Source organism: Perca flavescens, chromosome 14 (genome assembly GCF_004354835.1).
Source record: "Perca flavescens isolate YP-PL-M2 chromosome 14, PFLA_1.0, whole genome shotgun sequence".
Taxonomy (NCBI): domain Eukaryota; kingdom Metazoa; phylum Chordata; class Actinopteri; order Perciformes; family Percidae; genus Perca; species Perca flavescens.
The window spans coordinates 10484127-10507986 of record NC_041344.1 but is presented as its reverse complement, the minus strand read 5'-3'; the positions used below and the strand labels follow the sequence as shown (position 1 = coordinate 10507986).

Here is a 23860-nt window from a genome sequence, read left to right as displayed (position 1 = left end):
GTATTATATGGGTGTTTAAGTGCTCTAAAAGTTGTCCAACCAATGTGAGGAATCTTCAACCAGGAAATTATTTTACAGTATGTGTTGTATTGATCTAATAATAGTTCCCAAAATGGTAAGATGTTCATAAAAGAATTGCTAAAAGAAAGACCAGATCTAGTACTTATATTTCATTTCTTTATTGGGCCACACACAACAGTTTGCAACCATTTTACAATAGCACAAAAAAACAATGGCTGGCCTCCAAGTGAGGTTAAAGCAATGCATAGTTTACTTTGGAAACAAAAGTTTTTAGTAAGAAAAGCCTTGCCTGCATGTTATAACACATAACTGAATCATGTTTGTACAGGCAAGCTACAAGTATGCTCTTGTTACATCAATGTAAAATCAATCCAATCTTTAGACTCCACAAATAAAAAAACATTAAAAGTATTGCAAATCCAAAATGCAGTTATTAGATTGCCCGGTATGCTGTCAGAGATCAGAATTAGGTAATTACGAAGTGACTGAAAACATGAAAAGGCAACAAATACATTCTATACTTTTTAGAATTGACTCATATAAAGCCATTTGGCTTTTTAATAGCAGACATTTGACATATCTAATCAAGTATAACTAACATAAAAGTTCCTATATGTATGTTGTACATTAAATGAGACAATTTTTAAGGACCATCTCAGTCTTGAAAAACAAACATTATTCCGCACAGTACAGTATACATGTATCTTTCTCTCAAGATGTCTTTAAGGGCAACCTTGAATGCCTATTGAAATAACGCAGTAAAATGATGTTACAAGCAGAAGAAGATGGCACTAACTGCAATTCTGAGTAAACTGAAGGTTAAAAATTAACAAAACTCAACAGTTAATGCTTCTAGAAAGGTTTCCTTCACCTGTGCAAGGGGAGTAAACTGAGGCTTGTCACGGGATCTGTGACACACCTCTCAACCAGCTGAAGATAGGTGAGGTTCTCTTGGGTATTGGGGTCAAAGAAGCCCTTGGTGTCATCATCGGGGTCAGACAGTATCTGGTTCATTTCTTCATCAAAGTAACCTCTTGTATATGCTACCTGAACAGGGACTCTGTGACTGTGCACTGGGTCAATTATGCCTCCTGTGGCAATTTGCGCTTCAAGGAGACGAATTCCATGATCTTTCACAATAAGATCTTTTTTCAAGGCTTGGAACAACGAAATTGTTTTTCCGGTGTAGGGATCTTTGTATCCTGTAACAGCCCTTTCTGCTGAAAGCAGTTTATTTTTCCACTCACTGCCAACCACTCTTTGAGCCACAGCTTCCTCTACAGAAAGTTTCTTGTTGTTTACTGGGTCGATAACAAAGCCAGTGGCAGCTTGGGCTTCCAGCAGAACCAGAGAAGTACCAGGAGTTAGCAGTCCTTTGCCTTTGGCTTCATATATACTCAGGGTCTCTTTGGTGGACTGCAGGTACACTCCTGCAATGCTGTTAGTTCCTTTAAGTACTTACGCACTGAGTCCATTTCACTTACTTCTGTCACTGTGACTTTTCCAGCAGTAAGATTTTTGTAGAGGTCCTCATTGATGATTTTTGATTCAAGCAACTCATTGGCAGTGACATCCTTTCTGATTCCATGGAAGTTTTGAACTTCAGTTATCTCTGTAACTGTAGTGGTGATGGTAGTTGTGCTGCTATCCACTTTTGTTTCTGGTGGTTGGCACATAACAAGTGATGACGATGGGGTTGTTGTGGTCTGCTTCTCAATGATTGTCAGGATAATTTCCAAGAAGCGTTCAATTGTGATTGATCCAGACTTGTATTGTTGCACAAGCTCTCTCCTCTTCTCCTCAGTGATGTATTTGGAGTAGAGCAGATCCCACAGAGACACTGATGTGCCTTGGTATTTCCCTCCTGCTCTGGTTGTCATTGTAGATTTCAAAATGAGTTTTGTTGCCTCATCAACAAAGAAATAAAACTCACCTTTCTTTGCAATCACCAGTAAGCTAAGGCCTGTGATGGGATCTGTGACACACCTCTCAACCAGCTGAAGATAGGTGAGGTTCTCTTGGGTATTGGGGTCAAAGAAGCCCTTGGTGTCATCATCGGGTCAGACAGTATCTGGTTCATTTCTTCATCAAAGTAACCTCTTGTATATGCTACCTGAACAGGGACTCTGTGACTGTGCACTGGGTCAATTATGCCTCCTGTGGCAATTTGCGCTTCAAGGAGACGAATTCCATGATCTTTCACAATGAGATCTTTTTTCAAGGCTTGGAACAACGAAATTGTTTTTCCGGTGTAGGGATCTTTGTATCCTGTAACAGCCCTTTCTGCTGAAAGCAGTTTATTTTTCCACTCACTGCCAACCACTCTTTGAGCCACAGCTTCCTCTACAGAAAGTTTCTTGTTGTTTACTGGGTCGATAACAAAGCCAGTGGCAGCTTGGGCTTCCAGCAGAACCAGAGAAGTACCAGGAGTTAGCAGTCCTTTGCCTTTGGCTTCATATATACTCAGGGTCTCTTTGGTGGACTGCAGGTACACTCCTGCAATGCTGTTAGTTCCCTTTAAGTACTTACGTACTGAGTCCATTTCACTTACTTCTGTCACTGTGACTTTTCCAGCAGTAAGATTTTTGTAGAGGTCCTCATTGATGATTTTTGATTCAAGCAACTCATTGGCAGTGACATCCTTTCTGATTCCATGGAAGTTTTGAACTTCAGTTATCTCTGTAACTGTAGTGGTGATGGTAGTTGTGCTGCTATCCACTTTTGTTTCTGGTGGTTGGCACATAACAAGTGATGACGATGGGGTTGTTGTGGTCTGCTTCTCAATGATTGTCAGGATAATTTCCAAGAAGCGTTCAATTGTGATTGATCCAGACTTGTATTGTTGCACAAGCTCTCTCCTCTTCTCCTCAGTGATGTATTTGGAGTAGAGCAGATCCCACAGAGACACTGATGTGCCTTGGTATTTCCCTCCTGCTCTGGTTGTCATTGTAGATTTCAAAATGAGTTTTGTTGCCTCATCAACAAAGAAATAAAACTCACCTTTCTTTGCAATCACCAGTAAGCTAAGGCCTGTGATGGGATCTGTGACACACCTCTCAACCAGCTGAAGATAGGTGAGGTTCTCTTGGGTATTGGGGTCAAAGAAGCCCTTGGTGTCATCATCGGGGTCAGACAGTATCTGGTTCATTTCTTCATCAAAGTAACCTCTTGTATATGCTACCTGAACAGGGACTCTGTGACTGTGCACTGGGTCAATTATGCCTCCTGTGGCAATTTGCGCTTCAAGGAGGCGAATTCCATGATCTTTCACAATGAGATCTTTTTCAAGGCTTGGAACAACGAAATTGTTTTTCGGTGTAGGGATCTTTGTATCCTGTAACAGCCCTTTCTGCTGAAAGCAGTTTATTTTTCCACTCACTGCCAACCACTCTTTGAGCCACAGCTTCCTCTACAGAAAGTTTCTTGTTGTTTACTGGGTCGATAACAAAGCCAGTGGCAGCTTGGGCTTCCAGCAGAACCAGAGAAGTACCAGGAGTTAGCAGTCCTTTACTTTTGGCTTCATATATACTCAGGGTCTCTTTGGTGGACTGCAGGTACACTCCTGCAATGCTGTTAGTTCCCTTTAAGTACTTACGTACTGAGTCCATTTCACTTACTTCTGTCACTGTGACTTTTCCAGCAGTAAGATTTTTGTAGAGGTCCTCATTGATGATTTTTGATTCAAGCAACTCATTGGCAGTGACATCCTTTCTGATTCCATGGAAGTTTTGAACTTCAGTTATCTCTGTAACTGTAGTGGTGATGGTAGTTGTGCTGCTATCCACTTTTGTTTCTGGTGGTTGGCACATAACAAGTGATGACGATGGGGTTGTTGTGGTCTGCTTCTCAATGATTGTCAGGATAATTTCCAAGAAGCGTTCAATTGTGATTGATCCAGACTTGTATTGTTGCACAAGCTCTCTCCTCTTCTCCTCAGTGATGTATTTGGAGTAGAGCAGATCCCACAGAGACACTGATGTGCCTTGGTATTTCCCTCCTGCTCTGGTTGTCATTGTAGATTTCAAAATGAGTTTTGTTGCCTCATCAACAAAGAAATAAAACTCACCTTTCTTTGCAATCACCAGTAAGCTAAGGCCTGTGATGGGATCTGTGACACACCTCTCAACCAGCTGAAGATAGGTGAGGTTCTCTTGGGTATTGGGGTCAAAGAAGCCCTTGGTGTCATCATCGGGGTCAGACAGTATCTGGTTCATTTCTTCATCAAAGTAACCTCTTGTATATGCTACCTGAACAGGGACTCTGTGACTGTGCACTGGGTCAATTATGCCTCCTGTGGCAATTTGCGCTTCAAGGAGACGAATTCCATGATCTTTCACAATAAGATCTTTTTTCAAGGCTTGGAACAACGAAATTGTTTTTCCGGTGTAGGGATCTTTGTATCCTGTAACAGCCCTTTCTGCTGAAAGCAGTTTATTTTTCCACTCACTGCCAACCACTCTTTGAGCCACAGCTTCCTCTACAGAAAGTTTCTTGTTGTTTACTGGGTCGATAACAAAGCCAGTGGCAGCTTGGGCTTCCAGCAGAACCAGAGAAGTACCAGGAGTTAGCAGTCCTTTGCCTTTGGCTTCATATATACTCAGGGTCTCTTTGGTGGACTGCAGGTACACTCCTGCAATGCTGTTAGTTCCCTTTAAGTACTTACGCACTGAGTCCATTTCACTTACTTCTGTCACTGTGACTTTTCCAGCAGTAAGATTTTTGTAGAGGTCCTCATTGATGATTTTTGATTCAAGCAACTCATTGGCAGTGACATCCTTTCTGATTCCATGGAAGTTTTGAACTTCAGTTATCTCTGTAACTGTAGTGGTGATGGTAGTTGTGCTGCTATCCACTTTTGTTTCTGGTGGTTGGCACATAACAAGTGATGACGATGGGGTTGTTGTGGTCTGCTTCTCAATGATTGTCAGGATAATTTCCAAGAAGCGTTCAATTGTGATTGATCCAGACTTGTATTGTTGCACAAGCTCTCTCCTCTTCTCCTCAGTGATGTATTTGGAGTAGAGCAGATCCCACAGAGACACTGATGTGCCTTGGTATTTCCCTCCTGCTCTGGTTGTCATTGTAGATTTCAAAATGAGTTTTGTTGCCTCATCAACAAAGAAATAAAACTCACCTTTCTTTGCAATCACCAGTAAGCTAAGGCCTGTGATGGGATCTGTGACACACCTCTCAACCAGCTGAAGATAGGTGAGGTTCTCTTGGGTATTGGGGTCAAAGAAGCCCTTGGTGTCATCATCGGGGTCAGACAGTATCTGGTTCATTTCTTCATCAAAGTAACCTCTTGTATATGCTACCTGAACAGGGACTCTGTGACTGTGCACTGGGTCAATTATGCCTCCTGTGGCAATTTGTGCTTCAAGGAGACGAATTCCATGATCTTTCACAATGAGATCTTTTTTCAAGGCTTGGAACAACGAAATTGTTTTTCCGGTGTAGGGATCTTTGTATCCTGTAACAGCCCTTTCTGCTGAAAGCAGTTTATTTTTCCACTCACTGCCAACCACTCTTTGAGCCACAGCTTCCTCTACAGAAAGTTTCTTGTTGTTTACTGGGTCGATAACAAAGCCAGTGGCAGCTTGGGCTTCCAGCAGAACCAGAGAAGTACCAGGAGTTAGCAGTCCTTTACTTTTGGCTTCATATATACTCAGGGTCTCTTTGGTGGACTGCAGGTACACTCCTGCAATGCTATTAGTTCCCTTTAAGTACTTACGTACTGAGTCCATTTCACTTATTTCTGTCACTGTGACTTTTCCAGCAGTAAGATTTTTGTAGACGTCCTCATTGATGATTTTTGATTCAAGCAACTCATTGGCAGTGACATCCTTTCTGATTCCATGGAAGTTTTGAACTTCAGTTATCTCTGTAACTGTAGTGGTGATGGTAGTTGTGCTGCTATCCACTTTTGTTTCTGGTGGTTGGCACATAACAAGTGATGACGATGGGGTTGTTGTGGTCTGCTTCTCAATGATTGTCAGGATAATTTCCAAGAAGCGTTCAATTGTGATTGATCCAGACTTGTATTGTTGCACAAGCTCTCTCCTCTTCTCCTCAGTGATGTATTTGGAGTAGAGCAGATCCCACAGAGACACTGATGTGCCTTGGTATTTCCCTCCTGCTCTGGTTGTCATTGTAGATTTCAAAATAAGTTTTGTTGCCTCATCAACAAAGAAATAAAACTCACCTTTCTTTGCAATCACCAGTAAGCTAAGGCCTGTGATGGGATCTGTGACACACCTCTCAACCAGCTGAAGATAGGTGAGGTTCTCTTGGGTATTGGGGTCAAAGAAGCCCTTGGTGTCATCATCGGGGTCAGACAGTATCTGGTTCATTTCTTCATCAAAGTAACCTCTTGTATATGCTACCTGAACAGGGACTCTGTGACTGTGCACTGGGTCAATTATGCCTCCTGTGGCAATTTGCGCTTCAAGGAGACGAATTCCATGATCTTTCACAATAAGATCTTTTTTCAAGGCTTGGAACAACGAAATTGTTTTTCCGGTGTAGGGATCTTTGTATCCTGTAACAGCCCTTTCTGCTGAAAGCAGTTTATTTTTCCACTCACTGCCAACCACTCTTTGAGCCACAGCTTCCTCTACAGAAAGTTTCTTGTTGTTTACTGGGTCGATAACAAAGCCAGTGGCAGCTTGGGCTTCCAGCAGAACCAGAGAAGTACCAGGAGTTAGCAGTCCTTTGCCTTTGGCTTCATATATACTCAGGGTCTCTTTGGTGGACTGCAGGTACACTCCTGCAATGCTGTTAGTTCCCTTTAAGTACTTACGTACTGAGTCCATTTCACTTACTTCTGTCACTGTGACTTTTCCAGCAGTAAGATTTTTGTAGACGTCCTCATTGATGATTTTTGATTCAAGCAACTCATTGGCAGTGACATCCTTTCTGATTCCATGGAAGTTTTGAACTTCAGTTATCTCTGTAACTGTAGTGGTGATGGTAGTTGTGCTGCTATCCACTTTTGTTTCTGGTGGTTGGCACATAACAAGTGATGACAATGGGGTTGTTGTGGTCTGCTTCTCAATGATTGTCAGGATAATTTCCAAGAAGTGTTCAATTGTGATTGATCCAGACTTGTATTGTTGCACAAGCTCTCTCCTCTTCTCCTCAGTGATGTATTTGGAGTAGAGCAGATCCCACAGAGACACTGATGTGCCTTGGTATTTCCCTCCTGCTCTGGTTGTCATTGTAGATTTCAAAATGAGTTTTGTTGCCTCATCAACAAAGAAATAAAACTCACCTTTCTTTGCAATCACCAGTAAGCTAAGGCCTGTGATGGGATCTGTGACACACCTCTCAACCAGCTGAAGATAGGTGAGGTTCTCTTGGGTATTGGGGTCAAAGAAGCCCTTGGTGTCATCATCGGGGTCAGACAGTATCTGGTTCATTTCTTCATCAAAGTAACCTCTTGTATATGCTACCTGAACAGGGACTCTGTGACTGTGCACTGGGTCAATTATGCCTCCTGTGGCAATTTGCGCTTCAAGGAGACGAATTCCATGATCTTTCACAATGAGATCTTTTTTCAAGGCTTGGAACAACGAAATTGTTTTTCCAGTGTAGGGATCTTTGTATCCTGTAACAGCCCTTTCTGCTGAAAGCAGTTTATTTTTCCACTCACTGCCAACCACTCTTTGAGCCACAGCTTCCTCTACAGAAAGTTTCTTGTTGTTTACTGGGTCGATAACAAAGCCAGTGGCAGCTTGGGCTTCCAGCAGAACCAGAGAAGTACCAGGAGTTAGCAGTCCTTTACTTTTGGCTTCATATATACTCAGGGTCTCTTTGGTGGACTGCAGGTACACTCCTGCAATGCTATTAGTTCCCTTTAAGTACTTACGTACTGAGTCCATTTCACTTATTTCTGTCACTGTGACTTTTCCAGCAGTAAGATTTTTGTAGACGTCCTCATTGATGATTTTTGATTCGAGCAACTCATTGGCAGTGACATCCTTTCTGATTCCATGGAAGTTTTGAACTTCAGTTGTCTCTGTAATTGTAGTGGTGATGGTAGTTGTGCTGCTATCCACTTTTGTTTCTGGTGGTTGGCACATAACAAGTGATGATGATGGGGTTGTTGTGGTCTGCTTCTCAATGATTGTCAGGATAATTTCCAAGAAGTGTTCAATTGTGATTGATCCAGATTTGTACTGTTGCACAAGCTCTCTCCTCTTCTCCTCAGTGATGTATTTGGAGTAGAGCAGATCCCACAGAGACACAGATGTGTCTTGGTATTTCCCTCCTGCTCTGGTTGTCATTGTAGATTTCAAAATGAGTTTTGTTGCCTCATCAACAAAGAAATAAAACTCACCTTTCTTTGCAATCACCAGTAAGCTAAGGCCTGTGGTGGGATCTGTGACACACCTCTCAATCAGCTGAAGATAGGTGAGGTTCTCTTGGGTGTTGGGGTCAAAGAAGCCCTTGGTGTCATCATCAGGGTCAGACAGAATCTCTTGCATTTCTTCATCAAAGTAACCTCTTTGGTATGCTATTTGTACAGGCACTCTGTGACTGTGGACTGGGTCAATTATGCCTCCTGTGGCAATTTGTGCTTCAAGGAGACGGATTCCATGATCTTTCACAATAAGATCTTTTTTCAAGGCTTGGAACAACGAAATTGTGTTTCCAGTGTAGGGATCTTTGTACCCTGTAACTGCTCTTTCTGCTGAAAGTAGTTTCTTTTTCCACTCACTGCCAACCACTCCTTGAGCCACAGCTTCCTCTACAGAAAGTTTTTTGTTGTTCACTGGATTGATGACAAAACCAGTGGCAGCCTGTGCCTCCAGCAGCACAAGAGATGTACCAGGGGTCAGCAGGCTTTTGGTTTTGGCTTCGTAGATGCTCATAACTTTCTTTGTAGATTCAACTCTGACACCTGCTATACAGTTTGTAGCTCCAAGGTACTTCTGAATCGATTCCATTTTGTTAACATTCTCTTCAGTTACCTTTCCTTGTATAATCTGTGTGAAAAGTTCCTTTGAGATAATCTTTGACTCATACAACTCACTGGCTGAGACCTGCTTTCTTAGTCCTTTGAACTTTCTTTCTTTGGATGATACCTCAGTAATGATAACAGTGAGTATTTCAATGATCTCTTCTATTGTCATGGTTTTTGTTTTGTATTGTTGTATGAGCTGCTCCCTTTTTTGTTCTGATATGTATTCAGAGACCAGCACTTCCCACAATGTCACCTTTTTGTTTTTAAATTTTCCAGCATCCATTGTGATCGGTTTATTTTTGAAAGCAAGCTCTATTTGCTCATCTGTGTGAAATACATGGGATTCTTCTTGATACAGGGATAGAAGAAGTAGCCCAGTTTCTGGATCCTTCTCACATCGCTTTATCAGCTGAAGGTAAGAGAGGTTTTCTTTGGTATTTGGATCAAAGAATCCCTTTGCATCATCAGTTGGGTTCAACAGAATTTTGCTTATTTCTTCATCTAGATATCCCTTTTTTATAGCAACATGAACAGGCAGCCTGTGACTTTGATTTGGATCAATGATTCCTCCAGTTGCCATCTGTGCCTCGAGAAGACGAATGCCATCACTTCTTGCAAGCAGCTGTTCATCCATGGCTTCAAACAGTGATATGGTTGCATCTGTGTATGGATCTTTGTAGCCAGTGACTGCTCGTTCGGCTGAGAGAAGTTGCTCATGTACATCTGGTCCTATTACTTTCTCTCTTGCTGCCTCATCAACAGCATAAAACTTGTTTTTTAAAGGATCAATCACCCATCCTGTTGCAGCCTGTGCTTCAAGCAGTACAAGTGCAGTGCCAGGTGTCAACAGATCTTCCTTCTTTGCTTCATATATGCTCATTACTTTCTGGGATGGGTGAACCTTAATTCCAGCAATGCTTCCGGTTCCCTTCAGGTATCCTCTCACAGCTTCACTTTTGATCACTTCTTCAAGAGGGAGTTTTCCTTCTTTCACCTGTTTGAATGTATCTACATCAATGATATCAGAATCCAGTAGTTGTTGAGCAGAGACAGGTTTTCTCAGGCCCATTATTGTTTTGTGTGTTTCACTCTCCAGTTTTTCAATGGTGGAAATCACTAATGTGATTATGGTTTGTGTGTTTATCTTCCCTGTTCTGTATTTGTCAAAGAATTCAAGCTGCTGATCCTCTGTAAAAAACCCAGAGTGGATCAAGTCCCATAGAGAAACAGATTTTCCTGAGTACCGTCCTACCGATATGCTCACAGCAGTCTTTTCAAACTCTTGCTTTATCTCAGTGTTGGTGTACATTTTTGCCTTTGTTTCTGTAGTTTTCGGTTTGTCATTCATTGACAGCAGAAGCAGTCCTGTTTCCTCATCTTTCACACATCTACCCAACATCTCCATGTATGTCAGATTCTCTTTTGTCTTTGGATCAAAAAACCCCTTTGTGTCATCACTTGGGTCTAATAGGATCTGATACAATTCCGCATCAAAATATCCTTTCCTGTATGCAACCTTAAGGGGTAAGTGAAGACACTTCAAAGGATCAATGATTCCACCTGTAGCAAGCTGGGCCTCAAGTAAACGGATGCCATGCTGCTTGATAATTAGATCCTTTTGCAAAGCTTGGAAAAGTGAGATCTTTTGACCAGTGTATGGATCTATGTAACCAGTGACAGCCCTCTCTGCAGTCAAAAGTTTTTCATGCATCTCTGGACCAATTACCTTCTCTCTCAGAGCTTGCTCCACTGTCAATTTTTGGTTTTTCAAAGGATCAACAATGAAACCTGTGGCTGCTTGTGCTTCAAGGAGGCATAGAGCAGTGCCAGGTGTGAGAATGCCAACTCTCTGTGCCTCATAGATGCTCAGCTTCTGATTGGAGGGTTGTAGTATCACCCCAGCCACACAACTTTTCCCTTGTAGGTAGGCTCTCACACTGTCCATTTTCATTACTTCAGTGCTTGTCATCTTTCCCTCGACCAAACTGTTGTATGTTTTTTCATCTACGATTTCAAGCTCCAAAAGATCCACAACAGAGACCTCTCCTCTGAGACCTTTAATTTTCAGCCCTGCTTGCTGTTTTATCTCCTTACTCTCAATGATCTCTAAAATGGTAACAATGAGTTGCTCGACTGTGATTTTCCTTGACTTGAAGAGCTTGAAAAACTCCTGTCTTTTGTCCTCAGTCAGATACTCTGAATTGATAAGATCCCACAGTGTTGTGTGCTTGCCATTAAACCTGCCATACTTAACAGTAACTGTTGTTGTTTTGAACGTTTCCCTTATTTTTTCATCTATGGAAATTTTGTTACTTTTGCTTTTGAGTGGCAAGAGGCACAGACCTGTACTGGGATCTCTGACACATCTCGCCATGAGTTGCAAGTATGTCAGGTTCTCAAGGGTATTGGGATCAAAGAATCCTTTGGTGTCATCACTTGGATCAATCAAGATCTCATTCATTTCCTCATTAAAGTATCCCTTCTTATAGGCCACATGGACAGGAATGCGATGGCTGTTCACTGGGTCAATAATCCCACCGGTCGCAATTTGTGCTTCCAGGAGCCGAATTCCATGGTCTTTTAGGATGAGATCTTTTTGCATGGCTTGGAACAAAGATATTATTTTGCCATCATCTGGATTCTTGTACCCAGTGACCGCTTTCTCTGCTGAGCGCAATTTGTGACAGACATCAGGCCCCACTATCTTTGCTTTGACAGCATCATCCACTGAAAACTTCCTGTTTCCAATAGGGTCAATTATGAACCCTGTTGCTGCCTGTGCTTCCAGTAGAATCAGAGCCGTTCCTGGCATCAGCTTTCCTTTTTGTTTGGCCTGGTAGATGGTCATGATTTGAGAATCAGGAAGTAGAATGCCTGCGATGCTGTTTTTACCCTGTAGGTACGTATTGACATTTTCATCTTTTATAACATCCTTCACTGACACTTTTCCCTTTTTCAGATCCTCCAGAACCTCCTTACTTATGATATCTGCTTCCTCAAGCTGTTTGGCTGTGACATTTTCTCTGATGCCCTCAAAGATGACATTCGTTGTTTTCACAGACTTTTCTATGATTTCCAGAACCGTTGTGATAATGGTCTTGATATTGAGCTTCCCCTCTCTGTACTTTTGAATGATGTCTCGCCTCTGGTGTTCATCAAAGTATTCTGACATCAGGAGTTCCCACAGAGATACTGTCTTCCCCATGTACTTTCCATATACCACATTTACCTTCTCCTCTTTGAAGGCCATTTTAGTTTGATGGTCAATAAAGTTGAAATTCAGCTTGTCTGACTTATCAAGGAGAGGAAGGAGGCACAGTCCAGTGATGGGATCAATGACACACCTTTCCATCAGCTGAAGGTAAGTTAGATTTTCTTCTGTGTTTGGGTCAAAGAAACCCTTTGTGTCATCCCCTGGATTCTCTAGCATGGCATTCATTTCTTCATTGAAATAACCTCTCTTGAAGGCCACTTCCGTTGGTAGTCTATGACTGTTGATCGGGTCTATTATTCCACCTGTAGCGATTTGCGCCTCAAGTAGGCGTATTCCATGTTGCAGAATGATGAGTTCTTTTTTCATTGCTTGAAACAGAGATATAGTTTCACCTGAGTATGGGTCTTTGTATCCAGTAACTGCTCGCTCAGCAGAACGCAGCTTTGCGTAATATTCTGGGCCAAAAACTTTGTTTTTGATGGCCTCATCCACAGTGAACATTTTGTTTTCTACAGGATCAATCATGAATCCAGTTGCAGCTTGTGCCTCCAGTAGAACAAGTGCGGTTCCAGGCATCAGTATGCCTTTCTTCATGGCTTGATAAATGCTCATTCTCTGATTGGACGAGAGTATAGCAATGCCTGCGATACTGCCTTTGCCATTCAGGTACTCTTTAACTGTTTCCATCAACATCACATCCTGTGTAGTGGTCCTTCCCTTCTGTAGGTCATCAAATGTTTCTTTGTCAATGATCTTTGATGCAAGGAGTTCAGTGGAGGAAATACCTCTTCGCAGACCTTTGAAGGTTATGCAAACAGGAAGGAGCAACAAGCCTGTGTCAGGCTCCACCATGCATTTCTCTAGCAGGTTGTGGTAGTTAAGATTTTCTTGCAAGCTTGGATTGTAAAACACTTTCAGCTCTGACATCTGGTCATTGAGCAAACCTTTTTCATAGTAGCCCTTTTGAATCGCAGATTCAACTGAAATATGTGACTTCTCAACAGGATCAAACAAGCCTTGTGTGGCGATTTGTGCTTCCAGCAGTCTCAATCCATAATCTCTTGAAACTAAATCTTTTTGTATAGCTTGATATACCGATATCATTTGGTTTGTGTACGGGTCTAAATAGCCCCTGACAGCTTTCTCTGCTGTGAGGAGTTTCTCTTTCATTTCCGTGCCAACTATTCCCTCCTTAACAGCATCTGCAACAGGAAGTATTCGATTGTTTATTGGGTCTACAATGCCTACTGTGGCGGCTTGTGCTTCAAGCAGGGCTAATGCTGTTCCTGGCTTAAGCAGACGTTTCTTCATGGCTTGATATATGGTTATCTTCTCCCTTGTTTTTTCCATGAAGATGCCAGCCACAGGTCCGTGGACTTCTGTGTGGCCATTTTGCTTAGAGTCCATCTTGGCCTATAGAGCTGTATAACACAAAAACAGTTGCTTAAATTTGTTTGGATAATGCATGCATTGTCTGTAAGTACCACACAATTATTTGTGTCCACTACAAAATTCTATAGATAACAGAGATTCTTATCAAGACACTGGGTTGAAATAAGCTGCACATACTGTTGGTAAATATACTCAGTTACCAATTTGGTACTACTTGCTAGTAAGTAATTCACAGCCATGCAATAAATCTTACCTTCATGACATTCATAATGTTCGTATTTGTTAAAACTGTTTTAGAGAGGTGTTGATTTAATTGCATGGTCATTTTGAAAGCTGTAGTTTATGTTAATTGTGTTGTGTTACACTGAGAGATGCTTACAATTTGTAAGGGTAGGCTATATTCGAAACACCTCTCTTTATAACACAATACAATTCAGTAACTACAGCCTCCAAAATTACTAGAAAGTTAAATGGACACCACTCTAAACCAGTTTCAACAAAAAACAATATATAACCTTTATGAAGGTAGGATACTTTGCATCTAAATCTGATCAAATGTATGCATTATGCATATTATTCAACAGTCTCCAAATGTACATGTATGTTTTGTAAAATGAATTTCTTCAACCTTTAGTGGACACTAAGGTCCACTTATATATCTGATTCAAATTTTAGGATGTAAGCAGCTGTTGAGATGACTAAATCCCACAGAAACCAAAGTGGGAATTATTTGTAAAACTTTTGCATTATCCTTCACTTTTTTCGCATATCTTTAAATTTATTCACACTGTTCTCTCTGCTAACTTCACATGTTTTACACTATTTTTTTTTTTTTTGTAAACCCTGCTGCATTATGCTACGTAAGTTAAGATCAAATGCAAAGATTGCTTGATTCCAAGCTTCTATTGTCAATTATTTATAGTCTTTACAAAAAGCCAAAGTCAAAATGTATTTAATTTAGTGTTTACTCTATGAAGTAAATGCTTAAATACCTCATAGCCAGCACGCTACAACTTTAAAGCATTTATATTTACACTTATACAAATTTACAATTGCAGCGTGTATTTTTTTTTCTTCAAGATAATGCAAATAAACACTTTTTCAAGGAATGCAAAAGTACTACAGACAAATCTTTCCACCATGGCTCTTCGGGGAATATGTAATATACTGCAGCAAAATACTTATGATATGTATACATTTATGGTATTTGCGTATTAATGATTAACTAAAGCCTTTGAATCACCAGCCTGTGCAAGAAAATACAAAGGTAAAACATTTCTTTATCCCATTCAGTTTTACTATGATTTCTTCAAAATATTAGTAACCTTGAGAAATAATAAATAAATAAAATATATGTTAATGATAACAGAAGGTATTCATGTTTGTTTTCCTTAAAGTCAAAGAAGTGAACTTGATTGGCACCTAAAAGATAAGTTTTACAGTATATGGTCTGTCTTCCAAACCTTTTAGATTCCTTATCAGTCTTTGGGCAGCCTCAGATCTTCGGATCCTCCGGGCCGTTCCAAAATCCAGAAAAAAAGACCAAAGGTACCCGGGCTTTTATGGTCGGAATTGCAGGGCTTTGAAACTCCGTCCCTGTAGAGATAAAGCATGTAAAATACATTTTGTTTATCAGTTCTCTTCATCACAAGTATGTTTATATCGTTATTGTATAATCTTTTTCAGCATTTAGTCTAAATATTTTTTGCACCTGTGTATTTAGCTATTTTATTTACTTGTTACAATTGACACACAAACACACACACCCGATATCAGATTAGTTCATCAACAGTGACAAAGCACAATTATAATAAGGGTGATATTGATACAATACTGACGTTGTATATGGTACACTCAATCCAATACAAATATTTTGCCATAAAAGTGAATTACCAAACTAACAAAAAACAAATTAAATGTTTTTGTGGCATTAATAGTATTTCAAGTTTTACAGGACATACTTTTTTTTGTAGATATTAAATGTAATGCATGTAAACATATGAATAAAAATATTAATTTACTTTAAATAAAATGTAAATATATTTTTAATTCAATGAAAATAGAAAGAGGTCTACCTAGTGAGCACCTCCCAGTAACTACATTCAAATCAAGGTCTTTAAATGTATACTTAAACACAAAAATAATATAAAAATAAAATAGTTTACTCATATGATGTGCTGGCTGGTAGTAATCACCTCAGATTTATTTCACCTCATTTAATAAACATTGGTTTTAATCAGTTAACTATTTTCTATGTAAACACAAGATGTTTCATGCAGTTCCATGGGCAGGTACATCGGACAAATGGATGTCATCTTTAAACTTTCAGCAAACGTGATATAAAGCTGGTCTCTAATTGGTTTCCTAAAGAATCTCCACTTGATTCTCCCTGGCGAAACAGAATTGGATACATGTTATTTTATCCAATCTGATTGATTCTCGACACCTGTCATTCAACTTGTGACCGAGGACGAAGCTACACATAATAAAATTAAAGGATGTTTTTTTGCAAAAAGAAGATTTGTGCAATGTGTAGGAGAGTTAGTGGAAGTCACCAAAAGTTGTTTGACATAAATAGGTCAAAAGGGCAAGCTGCATAATAGATTTAGTGTCGAATATCCAACGTTCAATATAAAACCAACTTTACCACGGTAATTTCAAAGTGTCAGCACTGAGGTTTTGTGGACACCAACGGGAGTAAGAGACGTAAAAACATTGGTGGATTTGCTGATTTTTACTGTAATTGTAACCTGTACTGTATACAGTATGTTATCTTTGTCTGTTGTTCGCTGAGCTAATAGTGTTACAGTCTACACAGTACGGTAGTAGCTGTATCTGTATTTGGGTATATAGAGAGAAATTAGTGCTGTCAAACGATTAAAATATTTAATCACGATTAATCGCATTAATGTCATAGTTAACTCGCAATTAATGGCACATTTTTATCTATTCTAAATGTCTCGATTTCTTTTTGTCCCATTATTTTTTCTCATTTTAATGCTCTTATCAACATGGAAAAGTGGATCGGCTTGCTTTGTGATTTTGTCGCCTGGCTTTGACGAGGGGGTGGAGAATTTGCATCAGCTGTGTGCTTGGCCATCAAGTGGTATTTTAGACTGGACGTGCTGCGATGATAGCTCAGTTCACAACGGCAACTTTTTAAAAGTAAACTTTCCATTCAGAATCTTATTGGCATCAATTTTGGTGTCTCGCGCTCACCATCCACTCAAAACGTAACGTTAGCCTAGCCTACTACTCTTTGGCCAGCTCGCAAGCCCAAACAAGTGTGTGCAGCGTGCCTGTTGTTTTGTTTCCGGTCTAGCTAGATCTGGTGTGGTGTTGTAGATTTTCTAACGTTACTAGTTGTTGCAACAACATGTGAAAAAAACAATTGACGCCGTTAAAATGGGTTTGCGTTAATGCTGTTAATAACGCGTTTAACTGACAGCACTAAGAGAAATACATTATATTTTCCTCAGTCTGCAGCATTGATCTTGTGTAGTGTTTGGTGAACTTATTGTATATTTGCACTTTCTCTGTGTAGGCCTACTTCATTTACAGTACTCTAATTAATGAGAAGTAGAATTGCTAAAAGGGTTTTAGGTTAGCAACAGCAGTGTGTAACTGGTTCAAACTGAATTAAGTCATCACATATGGTAACAAAATGTTTTTTTATAAATTAGTGTATAGTTTTTGCAAGAGTGTTTCATTTTGCAAAGGGTCTGAGGTGTTCTGCTAATTGTGTGTAGTGTTTTGAAAAACCGGTCCCTGTTTTCAAAATAGTGCTTAAGCAATTAAAAAAAAACTATAAAAAATAAAGTAGTGCTGGTTGTTTTGCCCAGTTTCGAAGTGCTGCTTTTTATTCCCCCCCTTTTTCTTCTGATTTTATCATGTCTTTGCAGGGATTAGAAATGAACACTGCCAGTTCATGAACAGGTTTCACAAGCACCATGTATTTGCTTTGGCGTGAAGAGACGCAATGCTTCAGAACTGGAACAGCTAGAAATGCCCATTGATTTGAAAACACAAACATTGTGCAATTCTTAACCCTTTAAACCTCATCATACAGTTCTCAATATTCACCCTCCTTTTACCTTTGTTTTTGGTCTCCAACAACTCCTGAGGGAAATATCTGGTTCTTTAGCTATGCTCCACTATGTTGACCAGTTAGCCTCTAACTGTGTCTGTCTGCTGTTTGTTGCTGGGCAGGTAGTGTACAGTGTTTTTTTGTGCACAAAACACATGCATATTGCAGCTGATACAACATTAATGAGAGCAGCAAAAGTAAACCAGAACAATGAGCTGTAAGATGCTAAAATGCTGCAGAGTTGGGGATACTGTTTTGTGGGTTAGTCACTACGACCACTTCATTTCACACACAAGTAGTCATGTTTTCCATTCTTAATGTAATTATCGGTATATTGATTATAGCCACTTAACCGAAAAAGGGGGAGGGGATTAAATTACAAATATTTCAGTCCTACTACTTGCTGCTGCAATGGCGGTAAATGCATCAGTGAAGTTTGATCTAAATCGTTTACTTAAAAAAATTAATTGTGGCTATATATTTTCGTATTTTCTTTAAGGATGTTTTTTCTTTCCTATGAAAAGATTGAAATCAAAAGTAAATAAGAAATTACAATAATAATAATAATAATAAAAAGACTAACATTTCAATTACACACAATTCTGTCCTTGGGTTTTAACCTTCAAGTTTGGACATTCCACCACTGTTTTTTTTACCTCATACAAATAAATGGTAAGTAGAAGACTATTTTCTATAAACCAGTTGCTTTTTCCACCCCTTCTGTTAATAGATAAATGGCTGTGTATTTATGATACATGATGTCATTGCCTCCGGTTGAAAAGAATATTTCCCTCTCAGAAAACAGGGTGTGGCGGGGAACTCTGCCATGAAGTTCAAAAACCTGCTCACTGTTTTAATGCACAACTGAAAGGGTAAATCTAGACAAGGGTCTTTTCTTTACTTTATTACTTCCACATGTTACTTACTGTGGAAACTTTTGGAAAATCACTCAGCTGCCATTTAAGCCTTTGTGCACAATAGCTTGTGATTAGTTAAAAATGGGGCTCTCCTGTCATTTCTAATCTCAGTGGACTAAAGGTGTGTACCGTTTTTCACTGCATGCAATGAAACACCTGTGAAGTCTCTATTCTGCCTTTACGACATCATAGGTATGGAATTACTTAATGAAGCCTTTGCATTGATACAACAGCAGGCATGCAGTGCTGCAATATCTCTGCCTGCAACTACTGAATGTGATGTTAGTGATCGTCACCCACTTAGTAAATATTTGAATGTTTTTTTAAGGTGCTGAACATTTACTTGACATTTATTACACCATGTCACTTTGCTTATCATGTCATAAAGGCAAATGCATCACCTGCATGAAGCTCAATAGTGTTAACATACTGTAGCTTCACTGTTTACTGTTCACAGTCTGCTTTTAGTACTTCTAGTCAAATTAACTTTCCTGCCCCAGAGGAGAGGAAATTCCATTCCAAACACTATTTTCCCGGGGGAATTTGCAGAAGCACTTTGACAAGTACCGTAACACAATAGGAAAAAATACAATACGTAAAAAAAAAAAATGCAAGATCAGTTAAGTACAACAGAACCCATTTTTACCAATAAGTAAACACTTCATCTTAAATTAATCTCTGATATTATATTTCATTATATTGGAATAAAGGGGGGCTTTGCCTTCAGTTGTTACACTTTTTATCTCAAGAAGAACTCTAAATACCTACAGTACTCTGTGGCCACTTTATTAGGCACACCTATACAATTGAATGCAATCTAATACAACCGCTCTTTTATACCATCTATCTATACAAACAAACTATACTTTTGTTGACATTGTCAGAAATGTGTTAATTCAATTATATGTTTATTTTTGAGGTCATAGTTAAAGGTGGTGGTGCTGTGCTGGACTTAATTATATTGAGACGTGTTTTTTTTTTTTGGTCACTGTCCTCCCGAGAGGGGGGGGGGGCAGAATATTAAGAACGCCTTTACACCTCATTATCTGTTTGGAATCTATTACTAATTAAGTTCTAATTAGGGCTGCGGCTAACGATTCATCTGCTGATTATGTTCTGGATTAATCATTTGGTCTATAAAAAGTGGCTGTGTTTCGGCTCCCATGTTAACAGGTTAGAGCTTGCACACTGCCTGCATGCCCTGCACGTTTCAGGCGCAGCTCAAGCCGTGCCAAAAATGTGTGCCTGCTAGAAATAGGACCAACGCCTATTTTTCACACGACACGAAAGCGTGTTGGAAGCGTTTCCAGGCAAAATAGAATACGAAAAGATGTCATTTTGACACAAATACATTTAATAAATAACATTTTGATGTTTGAAAGTCTCTAGGTTTTGACATAAATGCAGATATAAATGTAATTTAAAAAATAATAATAATTATCGATTTTCAAATATTGCACCGGTCAATACAGAACGAAATACTCTGTACTCTTAACATTTAAACAATTTAGCAAAATCTGTTGAATTCCTTTTTTAAATTGTATTTTAATTGGAGTCTGATAAAACAATAACATCAAATTATCAAAAAATGAATTGAAATATAAAAATATATATATCAAAATATGTGCAAACAAATGTACAAACACAAAAATATTGACAAAATAAAGTTGAAGAACACGCTATTATTTCATTTTATCAATGGGATACATACATGTGTATAGACAAGGCTAGCAGCAGCAGCGCTGCGTCAGACACGTTTATGGTGTGCAAATACATAGAAAATTCCACGCAGCCGCCACGCAACTGACAGACAACAGAAACGTAACACTCACCCCACACACGCAGTGTGCAGGAGCCCTAAGGCTTCTAACTGTAGCTTCAACTTAGCCAAAAATCTGTCTGAAAGACAAGATTGTATTTTTTCACAACTCAGCGGACCATGCCACCTTTGTGCCTTGAAGCAAAAGAAGTTGTAGACCAATTTTTAGGATTTACACTATGGTGCAAATTGCCTGTTTGTTCCCACCTTTAGATTCCATACAGTATGCATGGCCCGTTGCATCTTATCTATGACTAGTTTTTATCAATGCATTCTTGACAAATATCTCATCAATACAAGAAACAGGATTGATGAGGCTATGGAGTATCATGTGTTGTTACATAACAGTTTCTGTAGCTGTGGAAAATGTAGGATTTTCATCATTACAGTATGCGTGTCAACAGCCCAGAGGGTGATTGAGACACAATGTTCAGACTTGTCTAATGCCTTAACAGTGACATACAGGCATAGTTTGTGTAAAACTTGATGTTAACAAATGCGGTCAAAGGTAATCAGTGAGGAATGTTTGCTTTCCCTTTTACTCAGAAGGGTGTTGGCAGAGCGTGCAAGATACACAGAGTTATTCACTTTGGGCTATTTCGACACTATCTCAGTCCCACTCTTAAGAAACCACAAGCTGCAAATTAAACGTGGTTTTACTTTGGATTAAACAACACTTTCATTGAAAGTCCTTAAGAAGACTGACCATTTTCTTTAGGACCTAAAACCAAAAGAAATTATTGCATTTTCAATCACCAATCTTAAAAGAAATCTGCTCGTACCTGATGTTTGTAGAAAGTCCCACTCTGGTTAGCAGTTGGTCTCAGCCAGTGTGAGAGACTTTGGGATTTTGAGGTCCCGACATCTCAGAGGTAGTCCTCTGTGCTCACTGGCCAGATATACAGCAGGTCCAGCTGTTAAGTCCCTCCCCTCCTGAGGAATACCCTCCTCTACTCAGACTGTGAGGGAGTAACAGCCAGAGATCTCTTTGCACTGAGCTCAGGAATTCCTGCTGACTTCCTCAGAGCATGTCCATTGTGCTCTTAAACAATAGCAAGCAGATTGATCCTTTCTTACTGTACTATAGGTGACATTCATTTAACCAACCCTCAAAGAAAAATGTCTGTAAAATGTAAGTTTTAGAATATGATTATTCTGGTTAAACACAGGGGTCTTAAACCCTCTTTGTCTTTTATTGATGTACAGTAAAATATTTATTATATAGATACTAAAAGTGAACAGCGATGCAAATGCTTATCTTTCATAGCTAACCAGCCAGGTTGAGACAAGCAGAGCCGGATGCCCTGTGATTACAGAGAACTTTGTCTTTGTGTGTGAATTTCCCTCAGGTTTGGCAGGTTTTCAACTTGAATAACAGAAATTTAACAGCTCAGAAATGGGGGGAATCCTTGTGTTCTCATTAAAAAAAATCTAATTGCTTTCCTCACCTATGTCACAGTCTTTTGCATCTAACTTGCCTTCTCACATTAATCTCCCAGTTTCATCAGAATTAGGGTGCTGCCGGGCGTGATGGCCATAAGCCCCTAGGGAAGGGAGGATTTATGGGAAACAAAGGTGGAGTTGTACATGTAGGAACTTGAGTGGCTTGGAACCAGATTAACAAAGTAAGATTCATTTCGTAGACCAAAAGGTGAAATTAGTTTATAAAAATATTTTCTTTGGTAGCTAACATTTAAATATTTTCATATGCTTATAGAGAATAATGATCTGGATGGTTTTAATGATGAACTCATGCATTTTGTGATGAGAAGATTCATAAATTATAAATTACACAGCATGTTTTACTTTGTTGCCACTTACTTCAAACAACCTCAGTACCTACTGTATGTTTGTAAGTGTTGGAATTATTTTGACCACATACTCTTGCCAACTTGTACTTGTATCTTAGACTTGGGGGAAGGCATTCATACATACTGAAATGTTGCAGCAAAGCTTGCCATGTCAGACTGAGCAACTCTTACTGGGAATTAGCATGAATAGATCTTTTGGCTAGGCTGGCACCATTGTCAGGTCAATACTTTGTGTATTGTGCTAATTAGGGAATGTTGGAATTCTAACACTCTGAGCTAAAATGGTGACCATGCTAAGCACTTTACTTGCTTAGCATCAACATGTTAACATAGTCATTCTGAGCATCTTAACATGCTGGCGTTAGCATTTAGCTCTAAGCACCACTGTGCCTAATATCATCTTCACAGAGCCCCTAGCATTGCAGACTTAATCTTGTTCCTCTATTTAGTTGGATTCTAAAGTAACTATAAGGAATATATCTGATGTGAGGCCATTTGGCACCAACAGTGTTAGAGAAATACTCTTGAGTAGTAACTAGTAACTAGTAACATGCATTGCAGATCATTGCAGGACATGGGTAAAAGTGCAAGCAGCTTCTTTAGTGCAACACTTGTCTTGTTAATCAAAATATTGATCTTTGATCTGCTCAAAAATGAATCCCATCTTAAAGCAGCAATACAACAACATAAAACTACCTGTTACAAGCGAATGTCTTGCATTCACAATTTTAATCAAGTGAAATACAGAAGTGTTGGCAAAATATACTTAAGGCGACGATAATTTATATTTTTCTGATATTTTGGGTGGAGACCAAAATAGAGCTTAAAGCAGAGATATTAGACTTGAACACACCCAGTACTAAACTGATTCCTATAACATTGCTGTGTGTCTGCTGGCAGTGTAAATAGGCAACTGCTAACAATTTTGTCTATCAACTTAAGTATTTATTATTTAGAATTGTCTGTTTCAGGATAATATATTACATAATTAATATTGCAGCATTAAGCAGTTAGTTATGCAGCTAGCAAACAAAGTTTGTTTCTCAGGCACACTCCACTTACTATCACATAAAAAAGAGGAAATATATAGCCAAAGTCATATCCTGTAATCTGCATATTTTTGGACACTAATGTGTCAGCAGACACAGTTCCCTATTTACATATTCAGCAGACATGGAGCAACATGAGCAGTTATTGGAGGTTAATGAATGAAAGAGTCTCCACTAGCTTCAGTTTGTGCCTTTGGTGTATTAAAGTTCTCCTATTATGTTTTTTTGGCATTTTCCCTTTCCTTTATTGTGTTATATATCTTTTTTTGTGCACGTTATATTCAATTCAATTCAATTCAATTCAATTTTATTTATAGTATCAAATCATAACAAGAGTTATCTCGAGACACTTTACAGATAGAGTAGGTCTAGACCACACTCTATAATTTACAAAGCCCCAACAATTCCAACAATTCCAGTAATTCCCTCAAGAGCAAGCAGTGCGACAGTGGCGAGGAAAAACTCCCTCTTGGGAAGAAACCTCGGACAGACCCAGGCTCTTGGTAGGCGGTGTCTGACGGGCCGGTTGGGGGTGTGATGAACAGTGGCGATAATAGTCACATTAATAATGGAACAGTGACTGGA

General features: G+C 39.4%; 1 protein-coding gene across 1 annotated transcript; it reads right to left on the bottom strand.

Annotated features, from left to right (window-relative positions):
- Positions 1 to 163: 163 nt before the first annotated feature.
- Positions 164 to 21276, bottom strand: eppk1 (epiplakin 1). Its single transcript, XM_028596678.1, is given in 7 exon segments — positions 164 to 1481; positions 1484 to 2077; positions 2080 to 3300; positions 3303 to 3335; positions 3338 to 13621; positions 15056 to 15188; positions 21198 to 21276. Coding segments are annotated over 5 exon segments (12711 nt in total). The 5' UTR covers positions 13608 to 13621; positions 15056 to 15188; positions 21198 to 21276; the 3' UTR covers positions 164 to 888.
- Between the last annotated feature and the right edge of the window lie 2584 nt (positions 21277 to 23860).